The following is a 17,176-nucleotide window of genomic DNA, read 5'->3' on the forward strand; positions in this document are numbered from 1 at the left end:
TATAGCATTAGGGGATGGAGCTACTTGGCATGGCTGTGCTCACTCATTGGAAGAATATAGGAGTAAAATTTGTCAATAGGGCTATTGTGCCTTACAATGTCACCCTGCTGGTGAAACATATGATTGATACCTGTAAGGAAATGGAATAGTCTTTTCCAGGCAGAAAGCGATTCACATCTGCATCCCAAAGCTTGTTGAAAAGCTTGGAGAGTTCATGATTCAAAGGCTGCCTACAAACAAACATAGGGAAATGCCCATTTTAAAAAAATACCATGAACATATATCAGATATATTAAAGCCAGTTCCTTGCTTGGGGAGGACAGTGCATCTCTGGGACACACAGAGAAGTTTACCCTATCCCACAGACTATCATCCCAGCCACAGGAGGTGAAACACTGTGGAGGATAGACACAGTTTTCAAAGCCTGGTCTACTCTTCCCTCCCCCCCCACACACCAGCAGCAGTGACACTTGGATGAGGGAATGGTACACATCATCAAGGTGTGTCCCTTCAAGAGCAGAAGATAAAGCTTTAAGTTCTCTTCAGGTGTTATGCAAATGTGTAAACTGTTACATTGTGGGTGGAGGGCAGCTCCTCCCCACTCTGTCCCCTGGAAAACATGCTAGGAGTCTTCACACATACAAGAGGCTCCACTAGGGATAGAGGAAAAAATTGATTTAGTTCGATTTAAAGCCAAATCTGTCAAATTGACACTTTCCACAACAATATAACTGAAACACAGCCAAGCTTCAAAATTTGCATTTACCCAAATTTTGCAATTGAGTTCTCCAACCAATGTTTACAAAAATGCAAATATTAGGGGAAAGTTTGCATAAAAATGTTAATATTAGTGAAGATAGCATACAAAAATGCATTATATTAGGATAAATTGCTAGCAAAGACATATACATTAGTCAAAACTGCATACAAAAATGTGTTTATTTGGAGAAACTCCTATTAAAATGCTTCAGAATTGAATTTAAGGATTTTTGCTGCAGAAATGCGGAGAACTGAATTTAAGACTGGAAAATCAGAAACTGAGAGAATGGAAAATGGCAGATGATTCCATCCCTAGGCTCCAACTTGTGGAAAGCAACAAAAATGGGTAAGGATGGAGTTAGCACACTCATTTCTGCAACCTTGCCCTTACCTGGTGGCTTAAACATTTACCTAATGCCTAAAGAGGATTAAAATCTTTTCCTTTCTTCTTTTCAAACATTGACAATATCTGAAAGCATCAAACATAGCATTTCTTCAAAGAAACTCTGCTTATGTTTCCTGGGGGGAGGAAACCGTTAATACCACTTCCTTCTTAAAAGAGTTTTAAAAAATGATTCTAAGCAAGCCCTGACTTTCCTGTGAATAGAAGCCACATATCCCACTTTCTTTGTTGATGCAGATATGTAAACCTCACTAGGCCAAATGCATATGCAAATACTCCTGTGCTTCCAAAAGTCTGCTGAAACACTTCCATGCATTCAAAATAAAAAATCGGAGATGCAACCACCATATGATGTCAGATGACTGACTGGTGAATATCCCTTGGCAGGATCCACTGAAAGTTGATGGGGGGTTTGGGAAAAGTGCATTTTCCTGCTGTATTTGTTATATTTGGAAACAGGAAAGTCAGGGAACTAATGATACACTCAAGTGTTATTTAAACCCTTAAATTCTATCCTTTGGCACAAATATGTTCTTTCTGAAAAGATACCTTTCTTTTTTGCAATTGGTTTAGCTACGTGGTTCTGCATCATTTCAATAATGTAATCTTATAACCGGCATAAACTCAAAGCCTTGTTAACAACCAATCATTATGTCACATCATGTGAAGAACATAGGAAGTGGCCTTATACTAGGTCAAATATGTCCACTTAATCCTGTATTATCTACTCCTCCACTGACCAGCAGCAGCTTTCCATGCAGGGGTTTTTCCCAGCCCTACTTGCAGATACCAGGGCTTGAACCTTGGACCCTCTGTGTGCAAAATATGTCCTCTGCCAGTGATCAGCAGAGGCATTGGACCTCTCTTCCCTGATCCCAGGACTTTTCCCACCCACTGCAAAAATCATGCCACTAGACCAGTACTGAGGAGTATCTGAAACTTCTGCAAGCCATTTTTGTTGAACAATGTCCACTTTTCCTTCACCTGACATTCAAGCAGTGGCTGCAAGGGAAGAATCTTTCTTTGCAGCTGCAGCTTGAAGTTTCAATCACCTGATGTTAGGGAACTGACAGGTGGGCAGCCCTGCCCCCCTGTAGAAGCGGCCAGCAGAATGTTGGCCCTTCAGCTGGAAATAGTGCCTCAGCTCTGCTTAAAGACACACAAGTGACACATAACATATATTTTAAATGGTAAAAACCCTCTTCTTCCACTCCAATGGGCTTGTTCCCAACCTCCAAATTGTTTGAAGATTGGGAACTTACTACAGGTTCATCCAATATCCATCAAATGTATTTTTCCAAAGTATCTTTGCTGCTCAGGATAGACAGATCCCATTAAAAAAAGACATGGTATATGACATTGTGGATATTCCTTCAATATAACACAACCTCTTTATCTTCTGCAAGACATAAGTTGAATACAATATTTTTTTCTTTAAGAATGTGAGAGATTCTTATTTCAGTCAATGTATGAAAATCTATTTCGCCAAAAATTGCACCTTTGAGAAGTACATGTAGAACTGGGAAGTGAGTGTTCAAAAATGTTGAGTGCCTGCTTTGAAAAGCTTTTCAATATCTTAGGATAGCATCCTCCCCCCATTAACGCCATGATTTCTTCTGACTTGTATGTATAATTACTTTTTACCGATGTGATACAGATGCTTATACAATTCTCATTAAAAAGTTACAGTCCAATAAGCAAAAAGCACAATCCTTTGTGAAGTGGTATATTCAGAATCATTACATAACTAAGCATTTAAGCCCAGCCTCCAAGGGGTCTTCTGTATCTTTAAAAGTTGTGCAGGGGGAAGGGAGAATTCCACCTTGTGGTTTTTCCCATTACAGAGTTGCAAGAACACCTGCACTTGGCTGACTTTCTCTTCTCCTAAAGATACAGGATCAGTCTCAGACCATGGACCTGGCAACCCTAAATTCTAACTAAGTTGGAGGTACAATGCCCAGACTTGGGTATTGCCCTCATGGTTCAGGAGAGAGAGCAAAGACAAAGATGTCTCCTCTCTCCTTGGACAGGTCAGAGAAGAAGACAAAGGAAGGAGGGGTAAGCTTCCCTGAGCATATCAGTTTACAACGGAAGGAAGTTAGGTAGAGATCAGCACAGTTAAAGGTAGGCAAGCCTAGCTAGCTAGAAGACCCTATTTTTATCTTCCTTCTGGATTACAGACAAAAGAACCCAAACAGGAGTTGCTCTTGCCCCACTTCCAACAGAGCTCCACTCATAAACTTATTCGGGAGTAGCTCCAAGCTAGGGTGGGTGGTCCCCGGGTCAACCCAGGGTGGGTCAGCCTGATGGCCCCTCTGTGGGCCTAATGGCCGCTCTGTGGATTGGAGGGGTCTGTGTACAGCCCTAGTCCATATTATGTTGTGTGTTTGGGGGGGGGGGTTATTCTGTGCCTGGAATTTCAATGATATCCTGTACAAAAGAACAGGGTGTCCTCCTCTGGAGAATGGCATAAATTAGGGAGGCTTTTTGAACTTAATCTTGTCTATTAAAAAGTGTTTGTGGTGGCAGTAAAGTCCCACAAGGAGCTTTACAAGCATTATTGACAGCTTTTTCTATGGCAATTGCAATAAACTTCCCCTGAACAATACAAAAGGTAAAGGTAAAGGTGTCCCCGCACTTGTAGTGCGAGTCGTTTCTGACTCTTAGGGTGACGTCTTGTGACGTTTACTAGGCAGACTGTATATATGGGGTGGAATTGCCAGTTCCTTCCCCGGCCTTTCTTTACCCCCCAGCATATGCCGGGTACTCATTTTACCAACCACGGATGGATCGAAGGCTGAGTGGATCTCGACCCCTTTTACCAGAGATTCGACTTCCTCCTTCCGTTGGAATTGAACTCCAGCTGTGAGCAGAGCTTTCGGCTGCATTACCGCAACTTACCACTCTGTGCCACGGAGGATCGAACAATACTATAATGGGCTAATTTACCACTAATTTTTTTTCCACATGATTGGGTTTGCAGTTGCACCTGGAGATCGTCTTTAAAAAGAGTTGTGTCCTTAACTCTGTGTTAAGAGTGCAGCGTGAAACCTTCAAACTAGTTGCAAGCCTGCTTGGCAGTGGTTGCTTGGTGATAGATTCTGAGAGCAGAGCGGCATCAACAATTAAGATTCTAGTAGATGCTGCCTCATCAGGTAAATTCTGATTGGCTGGAGGTTCCAGGCAGTAGGGAGTTACCAGTCAGTCAGGGAACTAGCAGCTAGAAAGGGCAATTGGAGTTGGTTGTTGGTGATAGAGTGAGGAGTTGGTTGGTGAAAATAGCAGAGGGAAGGGCCGAAGCCTGTATATAATTACCCAGAGTGTCCTTAATCATGGTCTGGTGAAGATCAGAAGGGAGCCAGTGACTGAGTGAGTCTGAGGGGCTGCCCTGAAGTAAGATCTTGCCAGAGGGAAGTGACACAAGTGGGGATATAACACTGGCTAAACTATCCTATGGTTAGGAGGGTTTCAAGAAGTATTCTGTGTGAGTTGGTGGCAGCAATGAGGTTACAGGAGCCTGTTATGTGAAGTGAGGCTGAAGAATCAGGGGAATCCCTGACAGACACAATAACCCAATCTTTGTATGGAGTAAAAAATATTTTTTTTGATGAACATTACTGGCTTATCAGTGATTCCATCTCTAAAACATCATGTGAGCTCAGCAAATAACACAGTAAATCCTGTAGGACACTCTTTCTTGCTAACTTCACTGACAGCACAATCCAGTGCCTCTCTTTGCAACACAGAGCAGATGTACTCATTAAAATGAAACCAAACTCTATAAATTGTTGAGCAAGTTGAAGAAAAACTCCCTTCTCAGAAACGCATGAACAGCTTCTCTCTGGAAAATTACTGCCATAGAATAAACACTGGGAAGCTGGGAGGAAGAAAACTCATTTCACTGTAAGAGTTCTAAAGCCATTAGATCCATATTGCAACAAGCCATAATTTTTCCCCCTAACAAGGCTTGGTTGTGAGCTTATATTTCATTTTGCATGTGAAGCTTTTTCAAAACACCTGTCAAATTCCTCAGGCTTCAATGTTACAGCCATAGGTACAAGCCCTAAATAAATGCATAACTAGTTTAATTATGAATGGTTTTATTGTTTAAAGCAAATAGCAGTGTATTTACTTTGTGTCTGTATTTTAATTTCCTCTCAGCTCAGTCCAGTTCACTTCCTGAGTAACTGTAACAATTAATAGTGCCAGTCTAAAAATAGGGATCCACTTGGCCAGGACATCGAAAATCAAACTTCAGTTTAATTGTGTTCAAAATGTAGCAATTAAATAAACCCTCCACTGTATCCATACAATGCCTAAGACAAGCCTAAGACAATTTACTGACACTTATTAAAGTTAGAATTACTTTTGATGTAGTCTTTAAGTGAATTGCAGACAGATTGCAGAATAAATATATATGTCACACAGTGTCCCGAAGACCATACACACGATTCTTCAGGTTTGTTTCTAGTGCACAAGACAGCAACAAAATGCCAAAACAATCCTCCCTTACCTTTGAGCCATGTTACTCAGCTGCTATTTTATTTCCCCAGGCACACTGACTTACAGTGAACAGAATGTCCGGTTACACCTGCAAATCCCTTAGATCTTTGCACTGCCTCCAGCTTAGTCACTAAGAGCTGCCTTTCAATATGGCTGATAGGGAAGGACATGTTGCAAAGAGAAGGAACTGAACTGAAGGCACCTCAGGGTGGGGCTAACAGTCACCTTTTGTGTCTTGGTTAACAATATGTGCCATGTCACATGTTCCTACAAGGCAGACAATGAGGAACACTCAGCAAGAAGCCACGAGTTCAAATGGTTCATTTTGAGCCCCAGAGCATTTTGTAGTATTATCATAGATACATTTGGATTTTTAAAAATAAAAAATGGGCTGAGGGGCAATTCTAGAACTCTAAATTATGAATATTATTATTCCCTAGAAATATAAGGTTTACATCTCAAAATACTGCATAGTTTACTGAAGGCTGAATTAAAACGTGTTTCTAAGCCTCTCGTTCTACAGCTCTTCTACATCATAGAAAAGGAAGTTAAACAAATGCTGCATGAAAAGAAAGCCACTTCCTGTCTCGCAGATGTCATTTGAGAACTTATCAAGATATTTGGAACTATCTGGAGGGGAAATAGTTTACCAGCCCAAGTTCTGCATTATTATTATTTATTATTATTTATTAAATTTATATACCGCCCGACTAGCAATAGCTCTCTGGGCGGTGAACATAAAATAGTATAAAAATACAATGAATAACAAAATAATATTAAAATACAATCAACAATACAATAAACATTATTAAAATTAGATCAATGTAACTTAAAATGCTTCAGAGAATAGGAAGGTTTTGACCTGGCGCCGGAAGGAAAGCAGAGTCGGCGCCAGGCGTACTTCCTCAGGGAGACTGTTCCATAGTTCGGGGGCCACCACTGAGAAGGCCCTAGATCTTGTCATCACCCTCCGGGCCTCCCTGTGAGTTGGAACCCGGAGGAGGGCCTTCGTAGCAGAACGTAGTGCACGGGCCGGTTCATATCGGAAGAGGCGTTCCGCAAGGTATCGTGGTCCCGCACCGTATAAGGCTTTATAGGTTAATACCAACACTTTGAATCTAGCCCGGAAACATATTGGCAACCAGTGCAAGCTGGCCAGAACAGGTGTTATATGCTCGGACCGCTTGGTCCTTGTCAGCAATCTGGCCGCCGCATTTTGCACTAGTTGTAGCTTCCGAACTGTCTTCAAAGGTAGCCCTACGTAAAGCGCATTACAGTAATCCAAACGTGAGGTTACCAGAGCATGTACCACTGATGTAAGGTCCTCTTTACTCAAATAGGGACGTAGCTGGGCTACCAACCGAAGTTGGTAAAACGCATTCCTAACCACCGAGGCTACTTGAGCCTCAAGTGAGAGGGAAGAGTCTAAAAAGACTCCCAGACTACGAACCCGGTCCTTTAGGGGGAGTGTAACCCCGTCCAGGACAGGGTATATATCCACCATCCGATCAGAGAACCCGTCCACCAACAGCATCTCAGTCTTGTCTGGATTGAGCTTCAGTTTGTTAACTCTCATCCAGTCCATTGTCGAGGCCAGGCAACGGTTCAGCAAATCGACAGCCTCACCTGAAGAAGATGAAAAGGAGAAGTAGAGCTGCGTGTCATCAGCATACTGATGACAACGCACTCCAAAACTCCTGATGACCTCTCCCAACGGCTTCATGTAGATATTAAAAAGCAGGGGGGACAAAACTGACCCCTGCGGGACCCCATATTGGAGAGCCCGCGGTGTCGAGCAATGTTCCCCAAGCACTACCTTCTGGAGACGACCCGCCAAGTAGGAGCGGAACCACTGCCAAGCAGTACCTCCAACTCCCAACTCCGCGAGCCTCTCCAGAAGGATACCATGGTCGATGGTATCAAAAGCCGCTGAGAGATCAAGGAGAATCAACAGAGTTACACTCCCTCTGTCTCTTTCCCGACATAGGTCATCGTACAGGGCGACCAAGGCTGTCTCAGTGCCAAAACCGGGCCTAAAACCCGATTGAAATGGATCTAGATAATCAGTTTCATCCAATAGCGCCTGGAGCTGGCCAGCAACCACTCGTTCCAAGACCTTGCCCAGGAATGGAACATTCGCCACTGGCCTGTAGCTGTTAAAATTGTCTGGGTCCAAGGAAGGCTTTTTCAGGAGTGGTCTCACCACTGCCTCTTTCAGACAGCCCGGGACCACTCCCTCTCGTAAAGAGGCATTTATCACTTCCTTGGCCCAGCTACCTGTTCCATTCCTGCTAGTTTTTATCAGCCAGGAGGGGCAAGGATCCAGTACCGAAGTGGTTGCACGTACCTGTCCAAGCACCTTGTCCACGTCCTCGAGTTGAACCAACTGAAGCTCATCCAACAAAACAGGACAAGACTGTGCTCCGGACACCTCACTAGGATCTACTGCTATAACTTGAGAGTCTAGGTCCCGGCGGATACATGAGATCTTATTCTGGAAGTGATCGGCAAACTGATTACAGCGGGCCTCCGATGATTCCACCGTGTCCGGAGGGTTTGAATGGAGAAGCCCCCGGACAACTCGAAAGAGCTCCGCTGGGCGGCAAAGAGATGATTTAATAGTGGCAGCAAAATGATGTTTTTTAGCTGCCTTCACTGCTCCTACATAGAGCTTAGTCGAAGCACTAACCAGCGCATAATTGTATCCGTCGGGAGTTCGTCTCCATTTCCGCTCAAGCCTCCTCCTATCTTGCTTCATCGCTCTCAGCTCCGGAGTATACCATGGAGCTGTATGAGCTCTACAAAGGAGAGGGCGTGCAGGAGCGATCGTGTTTACAGCCCGGGTCATCTCCGTATTCCACAGAGCGACCAGGGCTTCAGCAGGAGCGCCAGTCCTATCAGCCGGAAAATCCCCCAGAGCCCTTTGAAAACCTTCAGGATCCATTAGTCTCCGGGGGCGGACCATTTTAATAAGTCCCCCACCCTTGCAGAGGGAAGAGGTTACTGAAAGTCTAAACTTCAGCAAGCAGTGGTCTGTCCATGACAAAGGGAGTGTTGTAAAACTCCCCACATCCAGATCACTTTCCCCATGCTCAGTAGCAAAAACAAGGTCTAGAGTGTGCCCCGATACATGTGTTGGACCACTAACATATTGAGACAGCCCCATGGCTGTCATGGAAGCCATGAAGTCCTGAGCCGCGCCAGACAAAGTGGTCTCGGCATGAATGTTGAAATCCCCCAGTACTATTAGTCTGGGGGACCTCAACAATATATCCGAGACCACTTCCGCCAGCTCAGTTAGGGAAGCCATTGGGCAGCAAGGTGGGCGGTACACCAAAAGGATTCCCAGCCTGTCCCTCTGGCCCAACACAAGGTGTAAACACTCCAGGCCAGTAACTGAATGAACATGGTGCTTGGTGAGTGAGATGGAACTCTTATAGACGACAGCGACCCCACCTCCCCGACCCTCAGATCTACCATGATGCTGGACCAGGTACCCCGGTGGGCAGAGCTGAGAGAGACCAACTCCTCCCTGCTCACCCACCCAGGTCTCGGTTATACATGCCAGATCGGCTGCCTCATCCACAATCAAATCGTGGACGAGGGAGGTTTTATTATATACCGATCTGGCATTTAATAACAGCAACTGGAGATCTGAGAGATGGCTGATAGGACTACCAACGACCTTGCGGGTGTGGGAAGGACCGGAACAAGGCACAGCCACAACATGTCTGGACCGCGTTCCCCTTACCTGGCACGTCCTTCTCACAGAATGCATAGAATGTTTCAGGCAGTTAGTGGTTACAGTTAGCAAATGCAGGAAAACCTCATTGCTGCCTGTAATGTTAATGATTAATTGCTTTCTTGTGTGGCTAAAACTGATGCTTAAGGGATTCATAAGTTATAATTTTTATTGTGAAAATGTCCCTAGAACAATATATTGTTAAAGGATTGGGGAATTAGCCTGGAAGTTATCTTTGAGATTCCCACCAAGTCTGCGATTTTATATCTGTAAAGTGGGATTCTAGAAGTAGTCAGACCAATCTCTTTGTTGGATTAATGGTTCTAGCCATGTCTGTTAAGTATCTCTGCATGACCAAAGAGTACAAGTGCCTGGTTGCCACTAGCTGGAGATGCTTCAGAAGGTAGGCTAAAAGGGGTAAGCTTCTCCCATGGCTAAGAGATGATGTCACTGATAAATGTAAGAAAGCAACAGACATGGGGCCAGTCTTGCCTTGAACTGTAGTTGCAAAGAGAGAGAGGCCTGATTTTGTTCTCTGTGCTGAGAGAGAGAGAGAGAGAGAGAGAGAGAGAGAGAGAGTCCATACATCAAAAGACACCATACTCTCCAATGACCTTGTGGTCAGAGCAACACCATACATTTAATGCACACTTAACATAACATACATGGCTTGTATTGAACCAGAGACTTGCTTGATTTTTTATTTTAAATATACAAATAAATAAATGACATTCTGGTGTGTGTATTTTTTATTAAGTGTACAGTAATTGCCTGCTTTCACCAACTTGCTGCTAGCTCATAAGATGTGAGACATTGGTGTGTGGCTAAGTGGACTTGTTCTCTGCTTGAACAAAGTGCTCAGAGATAGCTCAGTAACAGAGCATATGCAGAACATCTAGGATTCTGTCTCTGGTACTTCTGGTTTTAAAGCTGATCTTAAGTAGCAAGTCTGAAGATGATCTCTCTCTCTCTCTCTCTGAGACCTTGGAGAGCCACTGCCAGTCAGAGCAGGTAGCAGAAACTGGAATCTATTAGTCCTGCTGCCTAGCTCCTCCAAGCTGAACCCCAGACTTGAGACTGATTAAAATTCAGTTTGGCTTGCATACTGTAAACAGGTTATAGGAACATAAGAAAAGCCTGCTGAATCAGGCCAGTGGTCCATTTAATCCAGCATCCTGTTCTCACAGTGGCCAACCTGATGCCCATGGAAAATCTGCAAGCAGGACCTGAATGCAAGAGCACTCTCCTCTTCTGCAGCTTCCAGCAACTGGTTTTCAGAAGCATACTGCCTCTGACGATGGAGGCAGAGCACAGCCATCATGGCCAGTAGCCACTGATAGTCTTATCCTCCATTATTATTTTTTCTAATCCTCTTTTAAAGCCATCCATGTTGACAGCCATCGCTGCCTCTTATGGGAGCAAATTCCACATGTGCTTTGTAAAGAAGTACTTTCTTTTGCCTGTCCTGAATCTTCAACATTCAGCTTAATTGAATGTTCATGAGTTGTAGTGCTATGCAAGAGGGAGAAAAACTTTTCTCTATCCACTTTCTCCATACCATGCATAATTTTATAAGAAGTCATGTTGCCTCTGACTCACCTTTTCTCTAAACTAAAAAGCCCCAAATTTCCAACCTTTCCTCATAGGGAAGTCTCTCTATCCCCTTGATCATTCTGGCTGCCCTTTTCTGAACCTTTTCCAACTCTACAATATCCTTTTTGAGGTGAGGCGACCAGAACTATACACAGTATTCCAAATGTGGCTGCACATTAGATTTATACAGCTAAGGAATTATTATATCAGCAGCTTCATTTTCAATAGCTTTCCTAATGATCCCTAGCATGGAATTTGCCTTTTTCACAGCTGCCACACATTGGGTTGACATCTTCATTGAGCTGTCCACTATGACCCCAGGGTCTCATTCCTGGTCTGTCACCGCCAGTTCAGAACCATGACTGTGTATGTGAAATTAAGATTTCTTGCTTGAATATGCATAACCTTACATATGTTTACATTGAATTGCATTTGCCATTTTACCACCCATTCACTCCTTTTGGAGGGGTCCTTTTGGAGCTCTTCACAATCCCTTTTTGTTTTAACAACCCTGAACAATTTAGTTGCACCAGCAAATTTGGCCACCTCACAGCTCACCCCTAATTCTAGGTCATTTATGAACAAGTTAAAAAGCACAGGCCCGAATACCAATCCTTGGGGGACTCCATTTTCTACAGCTCTCCACTGGGAGAACTGTCCATTTGTTCCTACTCTCTGCTTTCTGCTGCTTAACCAATTCCTGATCCACATGAGGACTTTTCTTATTCCATGACTGCTAAGCTTACTCAGGAGTCTTTGGTGAGGTACCTTGTCAAAAGCTTTTTGAAAGTGTAAGTACACTATGTTCACTGGAACACCTCTATATGCTTGTTGACACTCTCAAAAAACTCAGATTAGTGAGACAGGATTACCCTTGCAGAACCAATGCTGGTTCTGCTTCAGCAAGGCTCAGTCTTCTATATGCTGGGTTATTTTATCTTTAGCAATATGTTCTGCCAGTTTTCCTGAAGTAATTATAACCTGCTCTTCATTGAATCTTTTCAATGAAGGAACAACAGAACAAAGTAATGATATATTATTATTATTATTATTATTATTAACTTTATTTATACCCCACCGTTTTTCCAAATTGGAACTCACAGCGGCTTCCAGATAAAAAACAGATACAATTAAAACCTACCAAAGTTAAAAGCATATAATACATAAATAAATAAATATAGACAGATATAATTAAAAAATGAACTCTAATTTAAAATAGCATTAAACTGTTTCTAATAATTAAAAACTATACTCATAAAATCAGAATAATTAAAAAATAAACAAGCAAGAACAATATAACCTCCTTTTCGGCCTATCCTTAGCCGCCTTCGGAATCAAAGGCTTGCTGAAATAAGAAAGTTTTTACCTTTCGACGAAAGGACTGCAGGGAAGAGGCCATTCTTATCTCCTTAGGGAGGGAATTCCAAAGCCTTGGGGCAGCCACCGAGAAGGCCCTATCTCATATCCTCACTAGTTGTACTTGTGCGGATGAAGGTATTGAAAGAAGGGCTTCTCCTGAGGATCTCAGGGCCCTGAGGATATATGAGAGAAGAGAAACATATTTAAGAATTACAAAATCATAAAAACAGTTTTGGTAACTAAAAACAAATTAACAGTAAAACTATAAGGCAAAGAAAGCTAAACAAAGGGTAACAATTAAAATTTCCCAATTTAACCATATCCTTGGATTAAAAAAAACCCAGGATATTTAACAGAACAATCAATGGTTTTAGCACCCACTCCCACCTCATCTTTCACCTATAGGAGGGCACCCACCTCCCACATCTCTCACACAGAGTGCTCCGCTCCAGCCCACCACTCAGAATGGAAACACACTTGCACTTAAAAGGTTTTCAGTGCATCTTTAACTCTGTATTTTGAAAATGGGACCAACCCCGCCCATTTTTAATCTGCAATCTGCGGTTTTGTGTGTTGGATGCGTACTTTCCTGAACTCTCTTCACAATAACTTCAGAACTGTTTCCTGGATTAATCCATCCTAGTCTGTTGTGCGTCTAGTGGAACCGGGCTGCTGTGGGTGGTGCATAGTGCTCTGACATCAGCAGTTGGGCAGTGTGTACTGCAGCATCTGACCTGCAGAAACCTTCTACCTGTTTACCTGCTTCATTTCATTTCTGGTCCTCTAGCTGCTTCGTTCCAGTTTTCTTTATTACCTCTCTTCATCCTCACCACTTTCCTTGGCCAAACGGATGCAGTAGTGAGCTAAATTTTCTGTGTTGCTGGTGCTCAGGATGTTTTATATATATATGTATTGCATAATACTGTACTTTCTGAAGTCTTGGATATTTGGAGAGTGCATTAGCGGTTATTTACCTGTTCTACTGTATCCATTTTTCTTCGGAAATAAATCAATACGTTCCTTGCTTAGCTCTGCTAGTTTGTGTCATTCATTTTCTTAGTTTTAAACATTTGTACCCTTTTTTCTGCTTTGTGTTTCCTGTTCATACAATAGACCAGATGCTGCATTTCCCCAGAGTTCCACCCTTCACCCATGGCTGGTGTCTCCCTTGAAGAGGTTCCTCACAATAAAAATGGCTCCTTTTCTGCATTAAAATGAAAGCTCTACTACAGTATCATTATCCCTTTTCTGTTATTTTTGTTATCTCTGTGTAGTTATCTTATGTCTTTTCCCCCTCACATGTTCAAGCTCTGAAGCTAAAATTCCCTATCCATAATGCTTTGCATCTTGTTTACTTGTGCACACACACACCCTTTTCAAATAACACAATACAGTGCCCAAGCATCACCCCCAAAGCTCCACCCACTGTACTGTATTCACATTTCTGTAATGAGGTGAGGTCTTGGGGCCATTTCTTCAGATGTGCTGCAGTAGGCAATCCTCTAGCCACACCTAGGGTTCTTACTTCCTCAGATAATGGCACAGCAGTTGGTTACAGGGGGCACATGAAAGAGAGGTGTTTCATGGAAATACCATGAAACAATTGATCTCATTGATTGATGGGGTGAGGGGGAAAATACAAGAGCAATTGCAGAGCAGCCACCAAAACAAAGGCACTTATGACCAATTAGTTCTACAGATGGCTGGACGAGGGCACAACCGCAATACAATCAAGTGCAGAAACTAAGCCAAGGCCCTGCGAATGATGTACAGGACTACAATTTTTCAGAATTCCAAATCTGGGAACAGCCGGCAATCATGTGCCTTCTACAAGCAGCTCCACAGTATACTTTGTGGAGATGTCAGTGTGAAGCCAAAGCACATATTCCAAAGTCTAGAGTTCCAGTTCCAGCAGGAGCAAGTTCAGGATGCTCTCAGAGCAGCCCCTCCACTTCCAACGGAGGATCTCCACACTATAAATATTTGTCAATACTGTGGTGAACGTGAAACAGGTTAGTGCAAAGGAAATGTTGGTTTCCCTGGTGATATTGTCTTTTACCAGTATTTTGGTCAGTATTGTAGCATGCGTGTGGGTTCTGGGAATCTGAGAGGAGGTAGAAGCAGCAAGGAGAAAGGAACCAAATGGTTTGAAGATAAGCAAGAAAAGGAAGGGACCAGAGGGAAGTTCTTTGTATCAACAAGTGAAGGGGCAGTAGAAGATATGCCAGCAGTGGAAGGAGGGAGTTGAGAGTTGGGAAACAGGGGGAGGGGATGGGCTTGGGTTACCTCATAATCATCCTTGCCCACAATCCCTGTTTCCGTATGTAAGAGTTTCTTGTGGTATACCACGTGTCAGCTTTTGTGAATTTTTTACGTGCGTTAATCTGAAAGCCTCTCCTATAATTAGTCAGCCGCTATTGTAATAGCCTGCTTGACTTGTTTGCCCACTTCGGCTTCATTTTTTTATCCTGGATACACTGTTTCTATTTGAAATGGTCTGACACGAATCTCCCAAAGAAAAAATGCCTATCTGTCTATCTATATCTAACTTTTGCTAAGTTCCTTTAAGTATTATACATACACTGCCCTTGCTGTGATTCTTTCTGTGTCATTTTCCCCTTGCTCTCCTCTGTTCACCCCTGCAGTGCAGTGCTGAGGAACATGTCATTACCAGCACACACACCTTTAACTGGTACCATCAGTGGTATTCTGCCTTTTTCTATCAATCATAATCATTAAACTTTCAGTTCATTCATTTCACTTGGCGATTACTCTGTGATATAATCACTGTTGTTAGGTTAACTCTATATATTTTCCTAACACAAATGCAGCTGTTTTGCTACATTTATCTTCCAGAGAAAGGAAGAAGGAGCATGATGATTAACCAAGACTTCTGCTTTAATCTGTCATTTCTCATTTTACCACAGGTGTTTCTGATGCAAACATGAAGGGGCGTGAACAACATGCTGGTGAGGAGGGAGACAGCAATGGGGACATCTGTCCACTCTCACCAGCTTGTCATGAAAATACATTTCAAGAAGCTATGTTTGCTGTCAATCAGAATTAGTAACCACTCTTTATTAATTTTCATTAATTATGAATTCCAAAATGAGGCAGTTCTGTTGTGCTTGAAGATTAAATGAAAACGGTGCTACAGCCAACTGGGTTGTGATGTTTGCCCAACCCATTTGCACAGTGACCTTTTTTCTTCTTTTATTTTTCCAGAAACAGCAACTGAGGGGTGTGTGGATGTTACTTCCACAAGACCTTTACCACGGCCAACACATGATAGCCGCAGTGTCCAACCTTGCTAAACAGCAGATGTTTCTGTGGTTGAGTGGTAGCCAAGTCAATAATACTCTCCTTGATTTTAGTCTGAGTAGATAATCCTTTGCATTCATTAACCCACAAACCAGAAGCTTTACATGCATGGGGGGGGGGGGGAAACAAGCATACAGTACAGAAAAAATTGTCCTCTAGATGTTGCTGTACCACATAGATCATCATCCTTGACCACTGGCCATGCACTCTAGGGCAGATTGGAAAGTACAGTTAGTACTCTCTGGACATTGTTTACCCATCCCTGTCAAAACAGTTTGCTAAGGAACCCCGCTTCGCACCCGGGACTTACCGGTTGCGGGGCGTGTTTGAGGCCTGGGTGAAGCCTGAGCCTCCATTCCTGAAGAGGGCAAGCGCGCCGGCTGGGGTGATGCAGTCACGGCGCGCTTCTAACAGGGGGCGGGGCATATGAGCTTATTTAGGCTCGCGCCATCCGCCCCCTCTCCCTCTTCATAATTGTGGCAGGGACATGGACAGTGGAAAACTGCTGAGTTCTACAAAGACAACATTGAGATGGAGGATGCTGACAGGATGTGCCACCAGCTCAACTGATTGCAATGTGAAGAGAGGAAGAATGACGGCGTGGGACAGACGGAGCTACTGAACAGCGAGGGACAGAGAGCGGCAGCCATTTTCTGTCCGCATGGTCGATGCTTGGGCCTGATCAGCCCATTTAAGGTTGCAGCCATGAGGGCAACGACTGTTAATGCTTCTGTGTGGTTGCAGGTGGCCTGGTGGTGAGGCCTGGCCAAGTTAAGCAAGATTACACAAACATCCTCCCCCCCCTATACAGGGAGGAAGGAGTGGATGTTAAACAAGGATTACAACCACATACATTTAGGCAGTTAAATGGAGAGAGAGAGAGAGAGAGAGACGCATCCCTGTGGGTTGCTGATTTCTCCCCCCCCCCATAAAAGGGGAAGGGGGTGAAGGTAATATAAGAGTACCACTTAGAGATATTGAACATTCATATTAAATATTAAATAATTAATGATAAATAGATATGAACCCAATGCCTCCTAAGAAGGAGAGAGTTGGGCCAAAAGAGGCATGTGCCTAGCCAGCAGGCCTCATTAAAAGGGCCTAGCAGGCAGGAAGCATCTGGGCTGATAATGGTAAAAGAAAGAAACACATTTATAAATAAAGTAAAATACAATAAACATATCAAGCTAACAAACATGCTATATATGTATTTGGCAACCCCTTGCTCCCTAGGCCTTTGGGCATTTAAAACCACACACAAACCCTTAGCCCAGGGCAGATTGTGGGAGAAAAGGTGGTTTAGTATAGTGGTTAGGGTGTTGGACTGCGACCCAGGAGACCAGGGTTCAAGTCTCCCCAACTGCTGTGAGGCGCATTGGGTGACCTTGGGCCAGTTACTGCAGGCTCAGAGCAAATTATGGGAGGAGGCTGTGTTATAACAAGATTCTTTACACTTTCCACTTTTTACAAGCCAGTAAGACAGCTGCACAGGCTTT

At 43.4% G+C, this 17,176-nt stretch overlaps 1 protein-coding gene across 4 annotated transcripts in view; it reads right to left on the reverse strand.

Moving 5' to 3' along the window:
• Window positions 1–17,176, reverse strand: part of LOC133363153 (poly(U)-specific endoribonuclease-A-like) — a 52,775-nt gene that overhangs the window by 17,477 nt on the left and 18,122 nt on the right. For 2 of the 4 annotated variants that reach the window (XR_009757598.1, XR_009757600.1), the window contains exons 5-6: window positions 12,367–12,532; window positions 131–230 (exon numbers count right to left, since the gene is read on the reverse strand). Coding sequence is in view for 2 of the 4 variants with exons in the window: in XM_061582323.1 (XP_061438307.1) it covers window positions 131–244 (114 nt within the window). In the remaining 2 variants the exon portion in view is untranslated. Of the gene's footprint in view, window positions 1–130; window positions 245–5,675; window positions 5,848–12,366; window positions 12,533–17,176 lie in introns of those variants that run through there. The other 2 variants (XM_061582324.1, XM_061582323.1) reach the window with 2 other exon arrangements.

Source organism: Rhineura floridana, chromosome 8, assembly GCF_030035675.1.
Source record: "Rhineura floridana isolate rRhiFlo1 chromosome 8, rRhiFlo1.hap2, whole genome shotgun sequence".
NCBI classification, from domain to species: Eukaryota; Metazoa; Chordata; class Lepidosauria; order Squamata; family Rhineuridae; genus Rhineura; species Rhineura floridana.